The sequence below is a fragment of the Littorina saxatilis genome, linkage group LG8 (genome assembly GCF_037325665.1).
Source record: "Littorina saxatilis isolate snail1 linkage group LG8, US_GU_Lsax_2.0, whole genome shotgun sequence".
NCBI lineage: Eukaryota > Metazoa > Mollusca > Gastropoda > Littorinimorpha > Littorinidae > Littorina > Littorina saxatilis.
In genome coordinates this window covers 42,361,245-42,388,568 of record NC_090252.1, presented here as the reverse complement: position 1 = coordinate 42,388,568, position 27,324 = coordinate 42,361,245, and the positions used below count along the sequence as shown (strand labels likewise).

General features: G+C 41.5%; 2 protein-coding genes across 2 annotated transcripts in view; one reads left to right on the top strand and one right to left on the bottom strand.

Annotated features, from left to right (window-relative positions):
- LOC138973590 (uncharacterized) overlaps positions 1–27,324 on the top strand; it is a 171,523-nt gene that overhangs the window by 58,109 nt on the left and 86,090 nt on the right. The window lies entirely within an intron of this gene.
- On the bottom strand, positions 256–22,024 carry LOC138972323 (uncharacterized). The gene is made up of 6 exons (XM_070345007.1): positions 21,808–22,024; positions 8,362–8,703; positions 7,464–7,594; positions 2,010–2,178; positions 761–914; positions 256–331 (listed from the first exon to the last, which is right to left on the bottom strand). The coding sequence occupies exons 1-6, from the start codon at positions 21,863–21,865 to the stop codon at positions 256–258; spliced, it is 930 nt and encodes a 309-aa protein (XP_070201108.1). The 5' UTR covers positions 21,866–22,024.

Genomic DNA, 27,324 nt, shown 5'->3' with positions numbered 1-27,324 from the left:
CGACATATACAAATAACAACAACAATGTAACAAAATGGAAGATTTGGGGAAAACACCAGAAAACGTTCATAAACATTTGTTCAATACTTTCTGTGACACACACACACACACACACACACACACACACTCACACACACGCACTCACACACACACACACAAACAAACACACACATACACACACACGCGCGCACACACGCATACACGCACACTCATGCACACACACACACACACACACACACACACACGCGCGCGCGCTTAAGCAGCAAAAAGAGGTAAACAATGCCTTGTAGTGTTAGATCCCTCGCTGCCTGACTGCTCGCCGCACGTTGAGCTGCAACAAAACATCATTGTCAACGTCATTGGTCTTCTGTCAAAACCAATGACATTCGTTTTGCATATACTAGTAAGTAAAACAAATTTAAAATGTCTGTCACCATAATCATATCCAGCTTCATTCTTACCATACTCGTCATCGTTTTTATTGAAGTTAATAAACATGCATTTATGTGTTAATGGTCAACACGACACTGTCATACTTATTGGCATTGTCTTCAAAAAAATCATAATCGTAAATTGTTATTTCAAGGGTAACAGCGCCACTATCATCCTAATCGTCACCATCTCCATCCTGAGCAGAAACGTTATTGTCGTTGTAAGTATTGTTTTTTTAATTACATTATAATGATATCATCGTCGTCTGCGAAATATCGTCATTACAGTCATGGCTGATATTATATGATATCGATACGAGACGGCTTACCCTGTTCTACACCAGCTCACGTGCCCCGCCGATCCCGTGCTGTTGTCATAACGGCACGTCAAGACAAAAGCCTCCTGACCCCGTTGAAGCTCTATTGGCGACCCGTCGTTTTCACCATCAAATGATGTCGTGAGGGATATTTCTGTTGATGGTGCTGAAATCCAAAACATTAGGGTTAAGGTTAACGTTTTAAAATTCAGAATACAAAAACAACAAGATTAGATAGTGAATGGAACGTGATTTTTGACAAAACAAAATACTCACAAGCACGTCGACCCAACAATCTGTTTAGTGAACAGACAGAAGATCAGATAGTGTAAGTAGGTCAACTAAACGTATCCGATACAGATAACAATGTCCATCCCTGGCAAGGCACTGTCGTCGCCAAAGATTCTACTTGTTTTGTTTAGTTGTTAACGTTGTTGTTTTTGATGCTATTGTTGTTGTCCATAACATTGTTGTTGTTGTTGTTGTAGATGTTGTTGTAAATGTTGCAGTTGAGGTACCGGTGTATGGCTTTTGTTGAAGTTGTTTATTCTGTAGATGGAGCCGTAATATATATAAATGCACGCAGACTGACCCAACACGTACCGACACACACACACACACACACACACACACACACACACACACACACACACACGCGCGCGCACACACACACAAACACATACTCTCACACACACACACACACACACACACACACATGTACGCACGCACGCACGCACACACACACACACACACACACACACACACACACACACACACACACACACACACACACACACACACACACACACACACACATACACACATTGTGTGACGATCATGAAACCTCACAATCGTGTACAATTTTAAATTCCTAGATTCAAAAAACGTGTAAGTAAATAACTTTTCTTCAATGTATGATCCGATCACGGCCACACTGTGACCTTCAAATGTGACGAAGCCCAATCAGTCTCAGTTCTCAAAGTCACTTAGGTGAGTCAAACAATAAGACGGTAAGTGCTGCTTGGACACAATTACACAAACAGTTACAAACACTTCATCAAGCACCCCATAGACTTACATAGCAAAATACGTTACACGACAGTTCTGACCGTTCATCACATTGATGTTGATGCATTTTCTAACAGAAAAGTAATTCCCTTCTCTTAGCTAAACAAAGTACTATATATTATAACAATTTGAAATTACACATCCTCGCAGGGTTCACAATCCTTCTCTTTTCTGTATCACAATTCCAACTTACCTATGTTTCCCTTATAAACGGTTTTTTCTCCACGGCTAGGGTAGAACAGGATGGTGTATGTGTGCCTGCCAGGCCTCCAGCTCTTGAGGCCATTTATAGAAAACGTGCACTTGCCCTTTGTAAACAACTTTGACACGTTGGTTCGCGTGATGTTACCAGTAAATTGGACCTGAAAAAACCCACACACAGACAGTTGTCAAATAACCAAAGGGAAGTAATCGCTCTTTATCCATACGACATGTGTAATAGAGTACGCGAGAGTTGTACGGAACCTTTTCTCCTGGCACCTGAGAGAATAGCAAGCATTGGCATGAACAAGCGACTTGCATCCTCAAACACACACACACACACACACAGACTGGTTTACCCACTATCATAATTTGGATTGGAGATGCTTTCTTTCTTTCTTTATTTGGTGTTTAACGTCGTTTTCAACCGTTCAAGGTTATATCGCGACGGAGGGAAGGAGGGTGATGGGGTAGAGCCATTTGTCGATTGTTTCTTGTTCACAAAAGCACTAATCAAAAATTTGCTCCAGCGGCTTGCAACGTAGTACAATATATTACCTTACTGGGAGAATGCAAGTTTCCAGTACAAAGCACTTAACATTTCTTACATACTGCTTGACTAAAATCTTTACAAACATTGACTATATTCTATACAAGAAACACTTAACACGGGTAAAAGGAGAAACATAATCCGTTAGTCGGCTCTTACGACATGCTGGGGAGCATCGGGTAAATTCTTTCTCGTCCCAACCAATATGGGACTCCCCCTAACCCGCGGGGGGTGGATTGGAGATGAAGGGCGCTTGTTCGTGTCCTCTTAAAGGCAGAGTAAGCCTCCCGTAAACCATCACAGATACGGTCAGGCTTTTACACACAGTACAAACACCCTTTCATTTAAACACTCACCAATTGAGAACATTGTTCTGATCTTGTCTTGATGAAAAACGAATTCTTTTATGATTAAAGAATGTTTGTGTAACAAGCTGTCAATCTATTATTTAGATTTTAAAAGTTAGGTCTAGCGCAAAAACGAGGCGCCATTATTCTTCAGGGCCAAGTCCACGAAAATAAATTCTTGGAAAATGTCTCACGCTCGACAGAAAGCAGCCAGGATGTTCCCGTTCGGTGAGCGTTCAAATGGAAGTATGCTTGTACTGTATATAGACGCTCGGGGAGCTCTGTGATGGTTTACGGGAGGCTTACTGTGCCTTTAACTTCTTGTAATTTATGCTTATTTACTCGACGGCAAAAAAAAAAAGAGGCAACAGCTCTGTTTGAACCTCAGAAACCAAATGTGCCTCCAGACACACGGATCCCTCAGACGGCCGAGGCTGTGGCCTCTAAGGTTCTCCTGTACCAATTGCTTGCGCTGGCATCTGCTTACATAGACCCACATTAAGTCACCACCGAGTGGTAGACACAGACGACATTTGGTAGCACTGACTGCCAGCTTCACGGTGATGCGTACCCCTAGCGCGGCTCTGCTTGGGTAGGAATGTTCTGTGCAAAACACTATGAGTTACTCCATACCCCCGCCCTCCATGGAACTTCTTGACCCCAACAAATTGGGGGGGGGGGGGAGTTTGCCCAGTCGGTAGAGGCGCTGGCTTTAAAACCGGTTGTTACTATCAGCGTGGGTTGCGATATAACCTTGAATGGTTGAAAACGACGTTAAACACCAAATAAAGAAAAGAAAGCGTGGGTTCAACCCCCACATTCGGCGCGGGATGTGTGTCCCAGAGTCAACTTTGTGCAGACTCTCATCGGTGTCCGAACACCCCCGTGTGCACGCATGCGCACGATAAAGATCCCAGGGTCACAGCGAAAGCCTCAGGCCTTGGAAACACGAATACATGCATGCGAAAATATGAAGCCCGGGTGTCCGTTCGGCCAACAGCCGATAAAGTAAGCATTTCAGCACTGACCCAAGACGACCCAACCCGGTCCCTAGCCCATTTCAGGTCTCCTCTAGCAGCCGGCAGCCAGCTGTCTACATCCCCCCCCCCCCCCCCCCATTTAAAAAAAAATTCAAACAAAGCCGGGTTTTCCCGTGTAACATGCCCCTAATGGCTTTGCCGTGAGGGCGTACAACTTACATTTTCTCTCTAGAACGAATACCATGAGTGTCAATCTTTAGTTGTTTTGTGATTAGCACTAGCTATGTGTACAAGTGGAGAGCTGGAGGGCATACAGTGTGTTTGCCCTGAAAGTGCCCGTGACTCACTTGTTAAGTAACATTTACAATACGAATTGATGTCTAAATAAAAACAGTCAATATCTAGCTGACTACATAAACAGTACATATACGAACGAATCAACAGGAAATGCAAATGCGTGTATGACTGTTACACGGCACTTGAGATTGCCACAAGTTCTCAAACGTCGTATAGTTGTGTTATTTTATTCTACGTCGCCCGTCGTCGCAGCAGAAAACAACTCGTCAAATTGAGTTCGAGGATTTATTTAGCATTCCATACATACAACTGCACATCGTAGCAGAACTCAAAGTAGAAGCTTTTTAACATACACATTGCGCTGGCCTATATAGTAAATACTCAATCTCGAGAATTATCCAGACCGAACATGATACAACTAAAATTAGATGAACTGTCCATGGACTAGAATAGTGACATTCTCTGTGACGTACATCAAAAGTGCCGACTCACTTAATCCGAGCGAACGCCACGAACCCACGACTCAAAACAACGTGGTAAACAACTTGTTTTGACAGGACTAGAAAGTTCACCTGCATTCTCGTCCAAACATAAATATTGTGTTTACAAAATATTATATCGGTACTTTCCCACAAAGTACAAATAAGTCAACTACATGCAACACACAAAACTGAACCAAAGTTCAGCAACGGCAGCGTTTCCTAACAATGACTCACCTTTGTCATGTTATAAGTAATATGACTCAAGAAACAAACTGCTGCTCCAGCTCAATGGACACGGAAGACAGTAACACAACTCAAAACAGTGGAACACATCTTGTTGGATCTTCAGAAATTCAGAAGTAAATTTACAGACGTTTCCGCTTGCTGTCGTCGCTGTGGCAAGACCCGCAATTTCTGTTGTGAAGGATTAGTCAAAACTGCCAGGAAAAACAGCCACTAAGAAACTCAGTCGTACGTCTGTTACAGTACTACCTGGTTGGCCAGTACTATCTGGTCAAATGGGTCAGAATAACCATTTCTGCACTTTCGCTGCTTGTGGAAGACACTTCAAATACTCCTATGATACGAGTGATAAATATCAAGCCTACTGACAAGCTGCCACATTTTCGCATTTCGTTACATGTTCATGTTTTAAGTTTATATAATTTTCTCAAGCAATGGGAACTCCCGGGGATTCCCCTTTTACGCGCGCGTCATGAAGTTCGGCTGCAAAATGCACGTGTCGCTATTTTTCATCTGCAGGGCTGCTTGTTGCGTTTTGTGGCGAAAGAGGACTTGCGGCAGACAAAGAGGACGAGAAGAATGTAAGCCGGTATACACATATATGCAATGGTGGCAAACTATCATTCATTGAATGTGTTGCATTGTAGTGATCTAGTTCTGTTTTTCCTTTTTGTCCCCCCCCCCCTCCACCAGCCCCCACCCCCAACACACACACACACACACACACACACACACACACACACACACAGATAAAGAGAGAGAGAGAGAGAGAGAGAGAGAGAGAGAGAGAGAGAGAGAGAGAGAGAGAGAGAGAGAGAGAGAGAGAGAGAGAGAGAGAGAGAGAGAGAGAGAGAAGCATCCCACAAAGAGAAACTTGAAAGCGTAATAATAACTGGCGAGCCCGGAGTAAGGACGGTACTCGCTGTGGCTCTGACTCATAACCTTGACCGACTTATAGCATCCTGCTTAATACTAAAGACCGTGTTACATAGTCGTTTTTTCGTTAGTTTCGTTCTGTTAATTCTGTCCGGTTGATTTTTCTTCAACTGGCCATTGTCGTATTACAGACACAAGTGACAAATCATTTGCCAGGTATCAGATGTTCTTGCAGTAAATGTTTACTTAATTTGTGTTAGATGTACTTGACATCAAACTGCATTACAGTCGTATAACATAGTTTACATAATTTATCACCGGTTTCCTATCCGCTTGACTTAGATTTTTCACCATTTTCCATTCTTGTATCAATGTGGATTTTTTGTTTCTGTTAATAAACTGATTTTAAACAGACAGTTTAAAAGTGAGAGACTTTTAGTGCTTTTGTCATGAGTGTCTGAGCTTTGAAGCAGCAGGAAATTGCGGCATTTTCTTTAAATAAACATGATGTCTGCAGTTGACACGCGCGCTCACATAAGAGACTGAGAGAGAGAGAGAGAGAGAGAGAGAGAGAGAGAGAGAGAGAGAGAGAGAGAGAGAGAGAGAGAGAGAGAGAGAGAGAGAGAGAGAACGAGAGCGAGCGAGAGACAGAGCGAGCGAGACAGAGAGAGAGAGGAAGAGAGAGATATAAAGAGAGAGATATATATATATAAAGAGAGAGAGAGAGAGATAAAGAGAGAGAGAGAGAAAGAGGGAGGAAGAGAGAGAGAGCGAGCGAGAGACAGAGCGAGCGAGAGACAGAGAGAGAGAAAGAGGGAGGAAGAGAGAGAGAGAGATATAAAGAGAGAGAGAGAGAGAGAGAGAGAGATAAAGAGAGAGAGAAAGAAAGAGAGAGAGAGAGAGATGGAGGGGGGTGGAGAGAGAGTGAGTCAACCCGAAAAGAAAAGCCGGATAGCGATATTGACTTAACAACTGTGTCAGTGTGGGTGAAAGACAATACGCTACCAGCCAGTACAGGGGCGGTGCGTGTGTGTGTTTTCGCCGTGAGAGCTTCGCTCATAACTTTTTTTGTTACTTTTTTATTTTTTTTATAGCATCATTGCTTGAGCATCTCGCGACGGCTACAATGTCAGACCTGTGTACGGGACGCTTTAAAACTGCTCGCAAAGGCAAAAGAAGTTTTGTTCAGGGAAAGTCCTTTTCTTGTTCACTGCTATCCAGATAGTACTGGTTTGCCAGGTAGTACTGTAATACGTCTGCTTAAAACTGTGGAGTCTCTCCTGACTACACTTATCGCGGACCAACGCACTTGTCTCATGGAACGTGGAGTAATACCTAATATACTGGACTCGCAACAAAATATACAAACCAATGACAATGAACAACGTTTCGACATGGAACGTGACAAACCGAGTGTGGTTATCAGAGCAACAGGACGCCCAGCCGACATTAGACAGACATAGCAGGTCGATGGCGGTGGTGAGGATGAAAGATCCAATCGCTGTTGGCCTGTAAGCAAATTATGTTAAGTGTTTGTTTTTTGTATGCAACCCCCAACGTGAACCGTATAGCTCTAAGGTGATGCGAGACAATGGTTTTGCTCATCTATATCACTTTAAGTTATTTGAATTATCAAAGTAACCTTGTTACATGTCACAACAGTTTCTTTACCTGTCTATTCTGAAACCATGTGCAGCTCACGCTCTTGCTGGAGGAATATGCTTTGTCATAATCACAACTGCCTGTGAGTGTCTGTGTCCTGTTGTTGTACGCTATAAAGCAGTTGGTCAGAACAGCCCAACCTGCAAACATATGCATCATAGTTCGTGCTTTTGAGGGGAACACAGTGCAAGTTCATTTGTGACCATCCACCACGGAATGAGTCGCATGTCTCCTCGCGCGGTTCTGCAGCGCTAGGCTGAATATACGTCCGGTGGTGTCTTGTAACAGTGTGAGAGTCACCTTAGTCACAGGTTTTTAACTAAACAAAATTCGCTCTTTTCTAAAACGGTTTTCACCACTGGATAGAGCATACAGAATTCTGTAGGATAGGAAAATGTAAAAAATAAGAAAATCATGCAAAGGTGACATGCGACTCATTCCGTGGTGGAGGGTCACGTTTGTTCACCAATCTTATTAGTGTGATACAGGAATGAGGAACATAACCCTTATCGAATGACACACATGCTTGGCCAGTATATCTTTATTTAGTACACTCTTTGACTGCAACTTATGTTCTGTATAAGGTGAAATGCGTCACTTTTAACTTCCATATACGGTAAAATGTGGTACAACGCTTTGGGAAAACTGGGGAAACCATTGTGTAAATATTGAAACATGCGCACTTGTTGTCAAAAGTCGGCAAAATTAACTTAGGACTGCTCATATGAAAATTGCCTTGTGAAAATGAAACCACGAATCACTCACTCTCCTATCAAATACAGCAATATGAAAGCTAGACCTACACGCATATCAAGCCACGCTGAAAATAAAACTACAACCAGGAATAGAAAGAAAATGCAACCAACAATGTCAGAACAAAACATACAAATCAATGAAGGGTTCTTACTTATCACATTGAATGCACAGATTGCAACCGCTGTTGTCTTGCCACAGTAGCTTCCACAGACAACGTTTGCTGAAATGTCCTTGTCACGGTCTTTCTGCTGGTATGTCAGGTGGCTTTCACTGCCTGTCCTCCTCGCATCAAATTGTTCAGGCTCTTGTATCGTGCATGTTGAGGCAGTACACGATGCAGCTTGAATAGTCTCGCTACCTTTTATTATTGACCATTCGATGTTGAACGAAGAGTTAAAACCCTCGCACACTATAGTGTTAACTGTATTTTCGCGAATGTCCAGCATGTTATTATCACAGTTCCTGATGTTTATACCCCCCACTCCTTGCTTTCCTGCAAGTAAAAAAAAGTGAACATTACTTTGTTACTATTCTTCTTACAGTATACGTATTTGAACTTACACATGTATACAATTCTGGTTGACCCTCAACACAATGTCAGTCACAGCAGGGTACAAGACAGGCAGAGTCCCAATTAAAACAAAACTACAACACTAGTTTCTTCGCATGCTTTGGAAAGACCAGTGCAGCCCGCCTTGGTGTCTGGGTTTATCAACAGCCAAACCGTACTACTGTTTGGGCAATGACTGATCTCGGTGTAGCAGCCTATTTTCACACAGCCCAGTTTGACCGGGAGGTCATCCTGATCATGAGCTAGTCTAGACCCCCCTCCAAACTTCCAGAATGAGTACATTAGGACCATTACCAGAAACAATATTTATGCATATTTGTAACTATGTATATCTTAGATTTAAGGGGGGGAGATCATTCTGGGCTCCCGGTCAAAATAGGCTAGCCCAGAATGACCCCCCGGTCAAAAATGACTAGGCCAGTCAGTGTGGACCTCCCCTTCAAACTTCAAGGATAAGTACTTTAGGACCTTTTAAAACGAAATATATGTATATGTGCAAGACCTGATAGTGAATCTATCATGACAAGAAAGGTGGACTAGGCCAGTGGACTCAAAATAAAGTGGGATCGGTCTTGGGACCTGTAACTAAACTCCTCAACTTAAATTTCATATGTGCAAGACTTCAATAAAAGTACATTAGGACTTAAGTTGACAAAAAGTATGCATACATGTATGCATCTATGTAATTCCTCAGGTTTGGGGGGGGGACCTTTTAAAAGGAATATGTGCACAATATTTGTTTGGAAAAATGATTCTTTTTTTAAATTGAGAAAAAGAACTTACTTTATGAAATACAAAAATAAAATAAAAAGTTTCGACGCTTCCCTGCAAACTTCAAAAATAAGTACATTAGGACTTTAGATGACGAAATGTATGCATATAATTATGTATGCATCTATGTATCTCCACAGCAAAGTAGGCTAGCCCAGAATGACCGCCCGGTCTGTATGTACTTATTTTTGAAGTTTTAAGGGAAGCCCCGTCAAAACGTCTTTTTTCTCTCTCGAATTTTTATTTTTTTTATCATTTTTCCAACAAATTGTGTGCGTATTATAAGATGGTTGATGGGTTGTTGACAGACCAGCTTTTTTGTCGGTCCGAGATGGAGCATATCGTCTTTTGTTTTATATTTATTGACCAAGGCCAAAGGCCGCAGTCAATAAATATGAAACAAAAGTCGATATGCCCCCCGAGGACCGACAAAAAAGCTGGTCTGTCAACAAACCACCAAACATTGTTTTTGTCATCATTTTGGTAGTGAGAAAATAAGTGCACAATCAACCCAGGGAGCCATGCTTTGAAACACGGGTTCCGTGCCGATAACCACACGTGTCCCGGTTTGATAACCACTGGCAATCAACGATAGCCGTGGAGCGATGATTATCAGAATGAGCTGGCGTGTGAAAGCAACTTTCTGTGTTTTTGAGTTCATTAAATGTTGGGATGAATATGTCAGGTTTGAGGATGCACAGTTCTGTAGGTTCATCTCGGTATTCCACCCCCTCGGCTTTCCGTTGTAATTATTAAGCTGAGTGATCGAATGTGGAAGCTACGTTTGGTCAAAGGTCACACAAGATTTGCGTCGTGCAGCGAAGGAAAGAATCGCGATCTTGTTTCCGACTCAGTACCTCTTTGTTTTTCATTAGACCTGTCATTCTGCTTGCTCGGCTTTCTTAGATGTTTGCATATCTTGTTGCTATTTTCTATGCGTTTATTATTGTTTCTTATTTGTGCTTCGTTTATCGATACAACGTCTTGTGCACGGGTCAAAATGTGTGTGTCAGGGGTCGTTTTAATTGAACTTGACGTTCGTGTTTCTCCGAACGTCTGTGTATCGAAACACAGATACACGCACTCCATGACTCTGTAAGAAGACAAACCATATCGCTAGGTTTCATTTGTTTTTGATGAATGTATGACCTTTCATGAAGTAGTTTTGTTTTTTGTTTACTTTTGCTAGTTTGCCAGTTCGTTTTTGGAACTTTGCAAAGCAGTGTCGTGTCGTCTGTTTAGGTCTGGGGAAACACCAATGAAAAGAGCCGAAGAATCCCGGAGCGATTCTATTGGGTTTGCTTTTGATTATCCATGTATAACCTGCTTCCTGCAACTATGGTAACCGGGGATTTATTGCCTGGGGAACCTGAGATTTATTTCCTAGGTGCTTGTTAATGAAAACTCGTGAAAATGATGACAAATACATATATTATTAGTTATCGTTAGATTTGACTGTGATATCAACATTTATCAGTCTGAATGTCGAGAAAGCTGAAATCATATCACATCGAGGCGTAAGCCCAGAATGATATGATTCAGCCTTTCGAGACATTCAGACTGATAAATGTTGATATCACAGTCAAATCTAACGATAACGATTTTATCGCATTCGATTTCGGAACAGTAGGAATCATAAACCTACCTAAGAAGTCAGACAAACGCAAGGGAGGCTACTGCCTTGTATTTAATGTTGGAAATGTTGGATTGTCTTTTACTGCTTTCGTAACTTTGCTGCTCTTACTTTTATTTTTCAGTAACTGGTTCTTTTTCTCAGACAAAATAAGGCATTTATAATGAAAAAAGAACAAAAATATACGGTCGAAACAGATCACCAACAAAGGCTAACAAGTTCAGTGGAGTTGCCAGTTGGAAGGAACAGCGAAGAATGTCCCAGTTACTTCCTCAGTCGTACTCTTTTTGACTGTTCGATTTGGCAATTCTGAACGATGGCAGGAACTGAAGTGCGCCAGGCAGTATCAGCGAAGTCCTCTGGCTCATTTTCTGTGGCCAAGAAAGCTTCCAGGTATTTGTCGGTATCGGCGGACTGCATAATAATGTTGTCGAAGCTCAGTCTCGCTTACGACGCATCCAAAATGGCGTCCTCCGACGGCGCTGTGACTGTGTGAAAGATGCTGAAAGTTGTTCGGTTGATGTTGTATGGCTACGACTAAGAAAGGTGGACAATGGTTTAAATCGGCTGCTCATTTCCTGCCTTTTTGTGAGTAATGTGCGCTGAAACACTGCAAGAGATCTCACAGTTTTCTAAGTACTGCCACTGCTGATACTTTAAAGGTCAGCTTTGTTTATGGCTGTTCCAACTACCTCAGTCGGTAAGATTGTAACATTCTTTTCTACTACTTCTCTGTTAAAGCTGGGTGGGAAAAGTTTGATTTTATTCATTGCACAGCTTACTATTTCTGATTCAATTACTTTTCTTGTATAAATTATTTTGTGATTTAAAAAAAAGGGAGACATTTGTTTCCTTCAGGTGAAATTTTATTCTTCAAAATTAAAATTGATAAACTACTTCCTGCACGATATCAAATTCGCTGGGAACTTCCTGCGCGATGTCAATTGATATGAGCCTGTGCCAAAACGTGGTCTGCCGAAAGAGCCGACATGTTCATGCATTACTGTTCATCAACCGCACTTTCAATCGCAAAAATCACTGAACAGTTTGAAAGCATGTATGTTAAAGACATAGCAAAGACAGTTTTAGAAGCTTGCATGCATTACACCTACATGAAAAAAATAAAAATGTTAGCCGAAGCGAGCAAATCCGGCGACTGAAAAGTGGGACATTCCGTACATGGTGTTTTGTTCGTCCGCGGTCCAGAAATCTCCGTCGGCAAGTTAGAAAAAGTGCCCATAATATTGATAAATGTACCCTAAATTACCACGAAAAGATGATGTCTACGAAAAAAAAGATGTTTATTAGCAAAATATTTGACGTCAAAAACGTCCATAGCGATCGTAACTCCTGTGTCCACAGCGAACCCACGATACGTCCCTCGATTTTCGAATCTACGAACGTCATTATCGCAACCGGAAGTTGTAAGCAGCAGTAAATAAAAAGTTTTATTTGATTTGCAAACAATTGATTTAAAATAAAATTATTTTAAGTAGTTTTGAGACGTTTTCAGGTTGAAGGCAATTTTCATGTCTTTTTGTTACGATCGCTCAATATTCAATAACTTTTTTTAAATGACCGCGGAAGTATCGGGGCTGCTGTTATAAATAGCAAAAACGTCACACGCACGCAGTTGGACTCCATTTTGCTACAGGGATGGCCGACTTTCGCAGGGAAGGTAAGTTTTTGTTTTGTGTCCCCTGTTTGGTGAGCGTTACGATTGACATAAAGTTACGGTCGACTCAAAATTCTTCAAGTTTTTTACTTATTCGATGTGTTATAGCTAGTAGCAAAGAATATGTTTCTGGGTGATTCTTCCTTTCATATTTTAAGCATTCGTCTGGACTGAAAAAGTTCGTTGTAGCACGCTGGTTTTTGTTTTTTTAAATTAAGACACAGGGACAGTTTGGGTCTTCGTTACGATCGATCCATATTCTGTGATGTCTTTGTTACGATCGACTGAACATTTTCACGGCTAGCAATAGCAACAGCAAACAATGGTTCCGCTTGGATTAGCAAGTAATGTATGAGTTTTCGGACTTCGTTTTTCTTGGTTTGGTTGTGAAATATTTTTCGAGAAGGCCGGTCGGGGATCTTCTTGCGTCAATCGTAACGCAAGACATTAACTCTCACTGTGTCTCGGTTACGAGTGACACAAAGTATTTTTGGACAGCTATGCATTTACCTACGTATGCCTTTCTTTTCTATTTAAGGTCTGCGTTTTACTTTTAACTTTTGGAATTGAGAGTTTAGGGTTGTGTTTTTTTTTAATGTTTAACCGTAGCTTTGATTTACGAGGAATGCATGTCGACCGTAACTTTTCTTGGGAAGGATGTCCTTTGTTACTTGTTTTTTTAGTTACCTCAATTACCAGCCTTGTAAATAAATGACTGCAGATGAAAGCATATTAATTTATGGTGATTGTGTCAACTTAGACACATCTCTTTGTAAGAAATCAAGAACAATCTTAGTTCTTAGGACTGATGTTAGAAGTGGTATTGTTGCTCTTAAAAGTGAAATGTTACATTTATCTGGGAGAGGTAGAGACAGGGGTCAGTGCTGTAAAAACCGCACTTGAACATGTCATTAAATTCTAGATGTGCTGTGGGCAAATATTTTTCTGTCTTGTACTTGAGCCTCATTTCTTTTTCGTGATTGTAAGGTCTGCGACTGCAAGTCAGATTGTCACCCCAGGCTGAACGAGTCCGGAAGCAGAACAACGAGCGATGCAAAGAGTACAGACAACGGCTAAAGCTGGACCCTGAACGCTACGATGTCTGCCATGAACGAACTTTGGAGAGGAACAGAAGAAATCGCCACAGGCGAAAAACTGACGAAGAGGCAGGAAGGGAGCGGGAGTTAGCAAGGCTACGGATGCTAAAGTACAGGTATGTAAAATGTGGTTCCTATACATCTGTGTTACATCAAATTTACTTTTTTAAGGATGAAGGATGGTTGAGGAGAAGAGTATTGTTTAGCTAATTACTGTTGATTTCTGTGTTACCCGTTGCTTTGACAGATCAAGTCTCCTATTCTGTCTTTTTCTGATGTAATCTGTTTAAGATTTCATTTGAAAAATAATGGTTAGCTCTCACTTGTTTTTGTTTTTCTTGTTGCTTCAGTGTGCACTTTTCTGGTGTGTATTTTGAGAATTCCTGTTTGCATTCTTTCCTCTGATAGCACTGCCATAATTTCTTGTTATCGGAGCCAGAAAGAAAGCTAAGGCTGCTGCTGAGGTTTTGGTGATCGGTTTCACCCAGCCAACGCCAGAGCGCCGGGCTACGAGGAATGAGATCCGAAAAGCTGCTGAGACGACAGATGCTCAAAGAAGTATGTGGGCAGCAGCCAAACGTAAACTACGGGACAAGTGGGGTCCCCAGAAGTGGCGGCGTCACAGAGAGAAGAACCGTTCCAGCTACTACACTCGTAAAGTGGACAGGAAAACAGCAGCATCTACTCAGACAGGTAAGTCATACTTCATATGTTCTTGCATTTGCTGTAAGAGGCCAGGTTTTGTCACTTTTTGTGTGTTATCATGGATAGTTTCACAGTGTTTGTATGTATGCATGCGTTGGTGTTATGTTTGACTCCTTAATCAGGGATGATATTGTGCAGGTGCATCAATTTATCATTATGAGTGCAGGGCTATTCATTGTCTTGTTTCTTCTCTTGCAGAGTTCCAGACAGGTGTTCATGTTACACCACCAGCTGATTTGATTACTATAGACTTTCATTACATGAAAACGTGCCTTTTTGTGTTTTTCAGAGGCTACAGCTTGTGTTGTTGAAGAACAAGGTCCTCTTCCCGCTGGTGAGGAGCAACATCCTCATTGTCTCAGCAGCCCGCGCATGAAAAATGATGTGGGCTTAGCCGACAGCAGCCCGTGCCTGGAGAATGACTTTAAAGAAAGCAGCCCGTGCCTGGAGAATGACTTTGAAGAAAGCAGCCCATGCCTGGAGAATGACTTTGAAGAAAGCAGCCCGTGCCTGGAGAATGACATAGAAGAAAACTTGCCTTCACGCACACCAATGAAAGCAAAGGAAAGGACTCCAGCAGCACTTCGAAAGGCAGTGTACAGGAAAAAAAAGGTACTCTTTGGCTCCACCACATCACCAACTGTACTAAGGAAAGTTGTAACTGGATTGTCACAGCAAAAGGACAAGCTTCATCCACATGCTGCCTCGCCATTGTCTGCAAATATCAAAACATCACTGTACAGAAAGCTTGGACAGCTGTGTAAGAAGAGAGACAAGAAGTCACTTGCGAGTAGGAAACTGCTGTTAGAAACCATCTCCCCAACCTCTGCTTCAAGGATCCGGTCAAGCCCTTACAAAAGGAAGAAACAAAACCCCAAAACAAATGCAGCTGTAAAGTTTCTGGTCGATGTGTCAGTTGATCTACCTGGGAAAAAGACAGTGGACAAAGAGACCCACCAGCAAAAGAAAGTTCTGCCACGAAGGTTAAGGAGGCTTCACAAGGAGTTCAACAAGAGTAACCCGAGTTGCAAGGTTGGTTTGCGAACGATGTACCGCCGGAAGCCAAGCCATGTAACAACTGTGCATCAAAAGGCCTACAGGCAATGCCTTTGTGGGGTGTGTGAGAACATCGACCTGAAACTCGATGCTTTGAACTTGAATCTGTCAGAACCAATCGATGGTGGTGACATTTTGTCAGATTTCAGTCTGTGTTCCCCAGAGCCATCTCTCCAGTGCTATGAAAGGAAGTGTAATGCATGTGGCACAGAACAGGTGCGTGGCAAGATTCAGAGCTTGCTGAAATGCTGCTCAGACATTCAGGTTAGCTGGTTTTCATGGGAACTCGTGAAGAAAGAGAAAGGTTCCAGAAAGGAGAAAGTGGCGCAGAAGACCTCGCTTCAAGCACTGATAGAGCAACTACTACTAGAACTGAAGACTTTTCCAATGCACGTCTTCACCTACAGATGGCAACACAAAGAATACAAGGCCCTCCTCGCAAAGCTTCCTTCCCTGCAGGAGAAGGTTGGTGTGGTGGTGTGCGACTTTGCAGAAAATCATCTCTGCAAGTACCAGGATGAAGTACAGTCGGCACATTGGGGATATAATCAGGTCACGGTTCATCCATGTGTTCTGTACCATGCTTGCCCAAATGGATGCAATGAGCTGATCACTCACTACTATGTGTATCTGTCGGATGACCTGCAGCATGATGCCCACATGGTGGATGCCATCTTACGACAAACAAAGAAGGACGCAGAGGAGCTACGGCTGAGCAAGCTTGTCATTTGGAGCGACGGCTGCGCGGCACAATACAAAAGTAAACTCCCCTTCCATTACGTGTCCCGGGATCAGGCAAACGAACGAGCGTTCTTTGGATCGCGCCATGGCAAGGGCCCGTGCGATGCTTGCGGGGGCGTGGTAAAGCGAATCATTGACGACGATGTGCGCAGTGGCGAGGTCATTGTACAGAGCGCTGAGGAGATGTACCAACACCTGAACAAGAACTACAGGATGCCAGAGGACATTCCTGCAGAGGGATGCTCTCATACATACCGGTCTTTTAAAATACTGAAGACTGAGGAGATTGACCGAACACTCCCTTCTGCAGCCCTTCTGACGCTACCCGGAACACGCCAGATCCACAGCATGAGAGGGGAGGGTCACAATTCAATCAAGACAAGAAATTTGTCTTGTTTCTGCGACGCCTGCATGGGAATCCCTGGTCAGTCAGCCTGTCAGTCTGCAGGCTTTGCTGGCGACTGGGAAAAGAAAACCATACGATACACAAAGAGTTGGATGCAGGAGAACTGTGCTGCTGACAGTGACAGCGACACTTCTGTGTCTTCCCTTTCCCCTCAAGGTTCCCCCTCCCCTGTACCAATTACAGAACCCCTGTCTCCCCCTCCAATCTCTCCTCCGTTGCTACAAGAAAATTTCCCCCCAACATCTGCTGCCAGCAGAGAGGGCTTCTTCGGCAGTCTGCAGCAGAAGATGGAGGCAGCAAACAGTGTTTTGGATCTGGAAGAGCTCTGCTCTTCTGTGGTTCATCATTTCCCCGTTCCCATCGACACATTCAGTCTATCAACAACTCATGGCCTTTCTGTAGACGTAGCGTCGATACAACTTTTGCCGAAGAATGCGCCACATCACCATCTGCCAATCGAAACAGTTGGGGATGGAAATTGTTTTCCAAGGAGTCTGAGCACCCTGGTATGTGGACACCAAGACCTGCACAGAGAGCTGCGTGTACGCCTTGTGCTGGAAATGGTGTGTAACAAAGGAATATACATAGATCCTCACTTTATTGGTAACGGAGAGGTTGATGATGGAAACAGAATTCTTGCTGGGCTCAAGCACTACTCGGACACCCCCTACGATGAACAGGCGAGCCTCAGCGAAGTTCTGCTTGCAGAAGCATTCAGAACGCGAAAGATGGGGCAGGAATGCGGAATGTGGCACGTATTTGCAGCTGCAAGCGTCCTCGGCACACCTGTCAGCAGTCTCTTTCCAGAGATGGGACAGCCGGACATGAGGAACCTTGCAAACAGGACTGTCTACCCGGTCGGAAGCACCCAAACAGCGCAGCCGCGATTCATATTATGGACGACTCACCGCAAAGACCAACGACAGGAATACTGGGCCCCGACTCACTTTGTACCACTGCTTCCCCTCCATCCAGAGAGCAACCTACCTGTCATCGTTGTGGATGAAGCTGAATCGACACTGAACAGGGCCTTTGTCGACTTGGAGTCCACTTCTCCGTCTGCTGACAAGGAGTCTGTAGACATGGCGTTCGTCGATTTTGCTTCAAAGTAAGTATCTGTTTTTCTTACTTGCAATACCTTTGTCTTTAGGAAGTGATAAGTTGTTGCTTTAGATTATTATCCAGTGTGTGCTGGTTTATAATCTCCCTTTTTCCTATTGAGTTTATCGCAGAGAGCTTTTGAACTTTTTTTCTAATCAATGTTGCTCCTCTTTTGTTGCAGGACACCTCTTGTTGATGGGTTTTACCTCTTCACTTGGCAGGACAAGAAGCAGTATGTTTGCCAGGTGAGTTTGGTTTCTTTTTATCAGTGTGTTTGTAAAGTTCACATGTTGTTGATTTGTAGTTCCCGTCGCGATATAACCTTGAACAGTTGAAAACGACGTTAAACACCAAATAAAGAAAGAAAGAAAGAAAGATTTGTAGTTTACGAACTTATTCTGTTGCAACTTAATAATGTGTGTGTGTGTGGTTTTTTTGTATTAGTTTATATTAATGTATTTTATATATGATCCAACTCAGGTGAAGCAGCTTATCCTGGATGAAGAGCTGGTGCACATTTCCTTCATGGCTAATCACGGTCCTTGTGTCTACTGGGCGACTGTTCCTGATGAATCCTGGGAGGACATTTCTAGCTTCATCGCAAGCAGCGAACGGCTAGAGCTTTTCCTGGACGAGACTCAGTCAACGCAGAGAAAGCAGGTGTACCGTTATTCAAAGTGCTAGCTAATGGACATCTGGTTTGGTCTGACTCCCTTCTGACAGTGACAGTCTGGCAAGTTTGCTAATCATGCATTACCCGAGTAGATTAATTTATTTGATGGGGGAAGCCAATTTTACGAACTTTGCAGTTATCATCATATTATTTTACATGTAGGCATTGGCTGCTAAAGATATGTGTGAAAGCTGATCTGTGATTTTCTCTAGTCTTGTACATTGTGGTACTTTGAATGCTTGTGTGTATTTATTGGTAGAGGTGCACATTTTTTTTAATCTCTGATTACCAGTCTTGTATTTACCTTTGTAGGGTGCTAGTGTGCCATGTGTTTCTTTGATTATGTGCATGACTATTTGAGAGTGCAAGTGACACTTAATGTGTGGATGTGGAGGATATTCATGAGATTGGCATTTCCCTTGGGCATTTGTAATTTTACCTTGTTTTCTCCATGAACTTGCCTTTTAATTTTTCATTTTTATTTAACCAGTTTTGAGTGCAAAATGTTTGTTTAATGACTTTTGACTTGTTCAGACTGGAATGTAATGTTCACGAACATTAACTGCAGGAACTTTCTGTATAAGCTGATGATGTAAATATACCACTATTTGGGAATTTTTTGGTTAGTTTTATGTTGTGTTATTGAGATTCTTGCCATCCATTTTCCAATGAATTTGTACATTTGAAGACATCTTATCCTTATTTTGCACTTCCTGCATGTAAAACCTGGCATTTTGGCATTTCTTATTCTCTTGTCACATTACAGTGTGTGTTCCTGACTTTGTGTGTCAACCGGAACATGAGACACAGTGCCATTTTCATGTCTTCCCCGTTACAGTTGACACAGCAGGGACTAGTTTTTCTACTTTGCTTTCTTTTTCTTTTCATTTTAAGGTTTGTTTGAGTTGCAAATGATGGTTTTAAAACAAAGTTCTAGTCCTTGGTAAATCTTGTTTGTATTTTCTTTCCTTACAACATTCCTGGTGATCGGTGTGTGTCAACTGTAACGCAGGACACAGTGACTTGAGTCATATTTTTCTAAATGCAATGTCTACATCAGAGATACCATATTTTATCTCTGTTGGTGTGTAAATCTAACTTGCACAGAAAATTTGAAGCAAATCAGTGAAGAACTTATAAAGATATTTATGAAAATGCTGTGTCTCGCGTTACAGTTGACACGTAGATATCGTTTGCTGTGTGAGTATTTTTTTCATAAAAGGTATTCAAGCCAACTCTTTATGTAGCATTTTAGTATTAGTTGCATATGTTTGCACTATTGTTGTTCTCTGCTATCATACAGTGTCTGTTCCTGACTTTGTGTCAACCGTAACATGAGACACAGTGCCATTTTCATGTCTTCCTTGACCCCGTTACAGTTGACACAGCAGGGACTAGTTTTTCTACTTTGCTTTCTTTTTCATGTGATTTTGAGGTTTGTTTGAGTTGCAAATGATGGTTTTAATAAAATATTCTAGTCTTTGAAACATCTTCTCTGTTTTTAATTTTTTTACAGGATTTCTTGTGACTGGAGTGTGTCAACTGTAACGCAGGACACAGTGATGGGTGTCTTATTTTTCAAAATACAAGGTCCATTTCAGAAGTTCCTCAATGAATCTCTTTTGGGATGTAAATCTAACTTGCTGAGTAAATTTGAAGCAAATCAGTGAAGAACTTATAAAGATACTTATGAAAATGCTGTGTCTCGCGTTACAGTTGACACACAGCTATGTTGATGCGTTTTTTTGTTTTTTCGCAAAAAGTAAAACCGAAGTTATCTTTTTGGTTCTGGAAATAGTTACAATATTCAAAGTCAATTAGTGTGTAAAGATTAGACAGTATTATTTCCAGTTTGGTTTTCAACCCCAAATGTCCCATTTTGGCAAGCACGTTTTGGCACAGGCTCATATACAGTTCCTAGTTGACCAATGATTTGTCATGTGATCAGTAAAAATGCGATAAATATATAATTATATATATATTTTTTGAAAGGTCCTAAAGTACTTATTCTTGAAGTTTGAAGGGGAGGTCAAAACTGAATGGCCTAGTCAGTTTTGACCGGGGGGTCATTCTGGACTAGCCTACTTTAATCGGGGGGTCATTCTGGACTAGCCAAGAATGACCCCCCCCCCCCCCCAACCTATGGAGAAACATAGATGCATACTTAAATGCATACAATTCGTCACCAAAAGTCCTAATGTACTGATTCTTGTAATTACACACACACACACACACACACAAGCACTAACACACACACACACACACACAAGCACTAACACACACACACACGCACACACGCATACGTACACACGGTATTGTACACACACACTCACACACAGAAACACATCCGTGTATGTATGGTATCATGCGAGAGAGAGAGAGAGAGAGAGAGAGAGAGTGGGGAGGGGGAAAAGGCAAGCAAGAAAGAAAGAGCGAGAGAAGACAGAAAGGCAGATGGAGAGAGAGAGGGGGAAGGGACCGGGAGGTACAGAGAAAGAGCGATTGAGAGGTTCAGAGAGAGAGAGAGAGAGAGAGAGCGAGCGAGAGAGAGAGAGAGAGAGATAGAGAGAGAGAGCTCAGAATGGTTTATTATACTAAGGCCACAGACTCAAAAACAAACCACGGGATATGGGGGAAGAACAAAATCCACAACAACAAAAAACACACCAACAACAACCATGAAATAAATACAGGTGAAAAAAAGAGACAGAGACAGAGACAGAGACAGAGAGAGACAGACATACATACAGATCCGACAGCCAGCCATGCAGACAATATATATATACTCACACGCACACACAAAGGGAAGTGTCTGCCGTTTGAACATGTAGTATAGTGCTATCGACACGTAGCGCTACAGTACTTTGGTTTTTCAAGAATAGTGATATCGACACGTAGTTCTATTGAGACGTAGTCGAAGTGATAATGGCATGTGTCAATACTACAGCACTACGTGCCGATAGCACTACTGTTTTTGGCAATTTGTGTCGATAGCACTACAGAAAATAGCGCGAACGATACGTAGCACAAATGACACGAAGCGCTAGCTGGACGCACCGCGCAAAAACCACCTCACCATGCACCCCATCCCTATCCGTGGAGAGTTGGTTGGTTGGTTTTTGGGGTTTAATGTCTCTTCAGCAGATCTCCGTGGAGAGTGACACTTACCGCCAGTGACGAAAATCAGGACAGCACACATCAGCATTTCTTTCTCCACGAAACCCATCCTGCTCACGGGTCCTCTGCTGTTCGGTCTTTGGTCATTTGTCTTGCAAATTACCTTCCGGAATGTCTCTGATTAGTGTTATATCAAACACGACACAATACAAAGTGTTACAGCTGGCATTTCGACAAACTCATCACTCTTCACAAATTGAACGCTTGCAACAAGTACGATGACGTCATTTTAATAATGAAACAGAAAGTCTTGGTTCACTCGACCCAAGCTTGTACAGTCTTGGTGACCATAATATACGTCGTTGCACGGATCTGGAAAGAATAGCTAGCTTAAAAAAACCCAGCATGTTCTGGGTAGATAACTGATTTGGCATTCTTTTCGTATGAGAGAGAGAGAGAGAGAGAGAGAGAGAGAGAGAGAGAGAGAGAGTGTGTATCCATACATGTGTTTGTGTGTGTGTGTGTGTACGATGTGTGTGTGTGTGTGTGTGTGTGTGTGTGTGTGTGTGTGTGTGTGTGTGTGTGTGTGAGTGGTTGTTTATTTACAAGGGTGTGTGTGTGTGTGTGTTTGTGTTTATGTGTGTATATGTGTGTGCGTGTGGGTATTTGTACGTGTGTTTGTGTGTGTTTATGCGTGTTTGTGTTTGCGTGTCCGTCTCTCTGTGTGCGGTGTTTAGTGTGTGCAAGATTTTTGTGAGTGAGTGAGTCAGTGTGTGTGTGTGGGTGGGTGTGTGTGAGTGTGTATGTGTGTTTTTGTTTTTGTTTTTGTGACTTGAGGTGTGTGTGTGTTAGAGAGAGAAAGAGCCAAATTGTCCTTCGCTGGGAGTATGCATTGCCTTGGCATTGCACTTCTACTTGATTTGTGTTATCAAGGTCTGGGTAGATAATTGATCTGGCGTTCTTTTCGTATGAGAGAGAGAGAGAGAGAGAGAGAGAGAGAGAGAGAGAGAGAGAGAGAGAGAGACAGAGAGAGACAGAGAGAGACAGAGACAGAGACAGAGAGAGAGAGAGAGAGAGAGAGGGAGAGAGAGAATGCATTCTTATTGTAAGTACCAAAAAAACACAATGAAGGTAAGTTGTTAGATTTTGGTTTACGGTTAGTATTAAACGTTAAATTAACGTTAGCAGAAAAACGGTTATAAAGCAAACGTTAAATTAACGTTAAATTAACGTTAGCAAGCAAACCGTTTTCATGGCAAACCTTTTTTAAACGTTAATTTAACGTTTGCCTGAAAACCAATATAAAACAGTTTGCATTGAAACGTTAAAATAACGTTAAATAAACGTTAGCACATAACCGTTCAATATCAAACCATATTTAAACGTTAATTTCACGTTTGCCCGAAAACAATTAAAAAACGGTTTGCACTGAACCGTTAACAAAACGTTAAATAAACGTTGACACATAACCGTTCAAAATCGAACCAATTTCAAACGTTAATTTAACGTTTGCCCGAAAACAATTAAAAAACGGTTTGCACTGAAACGTTAAAAAAACGTTAAATAAACGTTGACACATAACCGTTCAAAATCAAAGCAAAAGCAACACACAAAAAAAGTTATTGTTGTGGTGGCAACAACAAACATTTTTTTTTTAAATGTAAAAAAATTTTTTTTAAATAAAATATAATTTTTTTTTTTAATTGACATATATATATATCAAAAACAAACCTTTCAAAAAAATGTATTTGTTAAAAAAAACATTAAAAAAAACAATGTAACGTTAAATTAACGTTAGTTTTATATTTTATGGCTACGTTTCTTTCACGTTTTATGGCGAACCTTAAATTAACGTTAGATTTAGGTTAGTTTACTCATCAAGATAAACGTTAAATTAACGTTAACATTTAACGTTAATTTAACGTTAATTTAACCAAAATGGATGACAAACAATATGCTCAAGTTAAATGATGACAAGACTGAATTTCTTCTTTTCTCTGGAGCTTCCTGTTCGACCACTTCCCTTCCAGCCTCCATCACAGTAGGTTCTAGTGACATTTCTCTCTCTGATAGTGCTAGGAATCTTGGGTTCATCATGGACTCCCACCTCTCAATGAAACAACACATCAAAAAAGTCTGTCAGACATGTTACTTTGAGATCAGAAGAATAGGTTCCATAAGAAAATTTCTCACTGTTGATGCCACTAAAACTCTCGTTACATCCTGCATTCTGTCCAGATTAGATTACTGCAACTCCCTTCTCATAGGCTGCCCTGACTCCACTCTCCAACCCTTGCAAAAAGTACAACACTCTGCTGCACGTCTCATTTTCAGAGCACAGCATCGACAACCCTGCACTCCTCTCATGAAAGAACTTCACTGGCTTCCTGTATCTGAACGTATTAGGTATAAAGCTGCCTGCTTCTGCTACAATATCATCTCTGAATCGGCACCTGCCTATCTTTCTGAACTGGTCTCTCTCTACACTCCCTCTCGCACCCTTCGTTCTTCTGATGATGCTCGACTTCTCTGTCAAGGTCGCTTTAAACGCAAGGCTCATGGCTTCCGCACGTTTTCGTATTATGGACCTCAGTTATGGAATTCACTCCCCTTTCAATTACGTCACTCTCCATCCATTTCATCTTTTAAGTCCAATTTGAAAACTCACTTGTTCCAACAACACTACGGATAGCTCCTTAGTATAGAGTCTGGGGATGTGAGATGTGCATGATGTGTTGTTTGAATCTGACAGTGATTGTATGATTTTTGTATACATGTATTGTTGTCCCGCGCTTTGAACTTTTGATAAGGCGCTTTATAAATGCCCGTTATTATTATTATTATTACTATTATAAAATAAAACCATAATATAATGTTAAATTAACGTTAATTTAACGTTTACCGCTAATGTCAATTTGACCAAAATAAAAGTATAATACAACTGCTGTTTGAATGTATTTTTCACGTTGAGTGCTAACATTAAAAAACATAATCAAACAAATCATTAGGAAAATAATTGTATTTAAATATTTTTTTTGCTTTGTAATTTTTTTTTCTTATTTGAAGATGCATTTTCCATAGTCTTTTCTGTCTGCTGTTGTTGTAGTGTTTGTTATATATGTATGTAGCTAAAACCATGTTAAAAAAAGACAAGCAAACACCAACAAATCAAAGTTTGTAAAAGGTTTTTGGTGAGAATGGTTAACTTTGCAGCTAACGCTATTTTATCTTGTTGTATTACTTAATCCGGAGAGCATGCAGGCTGTTGATTTTTGATCCCTGTCTCATTGGAAGGGTGGTACTGGCCAGGTCTCATATTTTGAGCCAAACAGTGTACATGCTAACATAAAACAAAACAAAAGACAAATAAATAAAACCATTAGAAACATGTTTTGAGAATATGTTCTAAACATTTATTCATCATTCCCTGATATTTCCACAATATAAAAAAAAAATACACAACCATGATAAAAATGTCAAAAGTTGAATCAGTTCTAAAGTTTCTAGAAGTGAGTTTGGATATACATGTATCACACTTTTAGGTTCTGTACCTAGAAATTTACCAATTCTATTCCATCTTTTGGGTTTAAAAAAGTCTTTGCAGATATACGTATATTATACATCCGAAATGATGCCAGAAGAGACAAGGAAATATGAGGTTATTTGCAACACCACCAGCAGAGGAAGAAGTCGCTCACTTTGCAGCAGCAGATAAAAAGAATTGTTGAATTTGAAGCAGGAGCAGACACAGAAGTTGTTGAATGTGTAGTATCTGCAGCAGACAAAGAAGTTGTTGAATTTACAGCAGACGATATATGTGACCCTCCACCACAGAATGAGTCGGATGTCACCTCGCAGGGTTCTGCGCTAGGCCTAATATACGTTCGGGGGGTGTAAGGTATCAGTGTGAGAATCACCTTAGTCACAGGCTTATAACTCAAAAAGTTTTTGCTCTTTTCTAAAACGGTTTTCACCACTGGATAGAGCTTCAAAATCTCTTTAAGAAAATGTAAAAATATAAAAATCATGAAAAGGTGAGATGCGACTCATTCCGTGGTGGAGGGTCACATATTTGTTAAATCTGCAGCAGCACACAAAGAAGTCATTCACTTTGCAGCAGCTCCAGACAACAAGAATTGTTGGGTTTTAAGCAGGAGCAGACACAGAAGTTGTTAAGTTTGCAGCAGTAGCAGCGGCAGACAAAAAAGTTGTTGAATTTGCAGCAGACGATATACTTGTTAAATCTGCAGCAGCAAACAAAGAAGTCATTCACTTTGCAGCAGCTCCAGACAACAAGAATTGTTGAATTTTAAACAGGAGCAGACACAGAAGTTGTTAAGTTTGCAGCACCAGCAGACAAAGAAGTTGTTGAATTTGCAGCAGACGATATATTTGTAAAATCTACAGCAGTAGCCATGGAAAAAGTTGTTGATACAACCAGTGCAGACGATGACATGTCTAAGACAATAGCATGTCAGTTGGACCTTGACTAAAAATATGCATAGGTAAAGATGTCCCAGCTACAACAAATTGTTCTGTCGGAAGATCTCCTACATGCCGAAATGATGTGATGGCCGACCAGCCAAGGATTAGAACAATGCGTCATATAATATCAGCATGTATCAATGACCCTAGGCTGAGGCCTGACAATAACACTGCCTTCTCTCAAATATGATTTTCTGTTATAAATATAATAATATGACTGCTGGAACATTCATCTTAGCGTTAAACAAGGATTTTACCTGCAAACACACACACACACACACACACACACACACACACACACACACACACACACACACACACACACACACACACACACAGTGACACACACTTACTTGGCCTCAACAGCCAGAATGTCGGGGTTGTACCTTGTAGTTTACATCCCTGTGAATGCTTTCTGTTCCATCCTCATGGTAATTCCTCCCACCCTGCAATGGAAATTGAAAGCATTGATGTGTGAATTGCATTAATTACAATAGTCTAAACACACTCAAATCTGTACTTGTTAATGAAGACAGAGATAGAGAGTGGGAATAAGGGGGGGGGAGGGGAGAGAGCAGTTGTCAATCAAACCTTGTTTTAAAAATTTAACTTTTAAGTGTCTTTGAATAGATCATTTTCGAAAATAACTCCCCATGCCTCTCCTGAGATCTCTTATTTACTGTACAGTTATGCATTTGACATGAAGCTGTAAGATTGAACAGTAAGTGCCCTGCGTGCACATGTGTGGAAAGTATCAGATTGAGAGAGAGAGAAAGTCTCAGATTGAGAGAGAGCGAGAGCGAGAGAGAGAGAGAGAGAGAGAGAGAGAGAGAGAGAGAGAGAGAGAGAGAGAGAGAGAGAGAGAGAGAGAGAGAGAGTAACAGACAGACAAAGACAGAGAGAGAGACTGAAACTGAGAAAGAGACAGAAGGCAGGAAAGAAAGAGATAGAAATCCACCTTTCCAATCGTTATGCATGATATTGCTTTGATATTTGTGACTCGTATGAAAAATAAGTCAACAATCACAATGCCAACGGATCGTGAACTATGAATTTACAACAGTACAGTTCAACATTACCTGA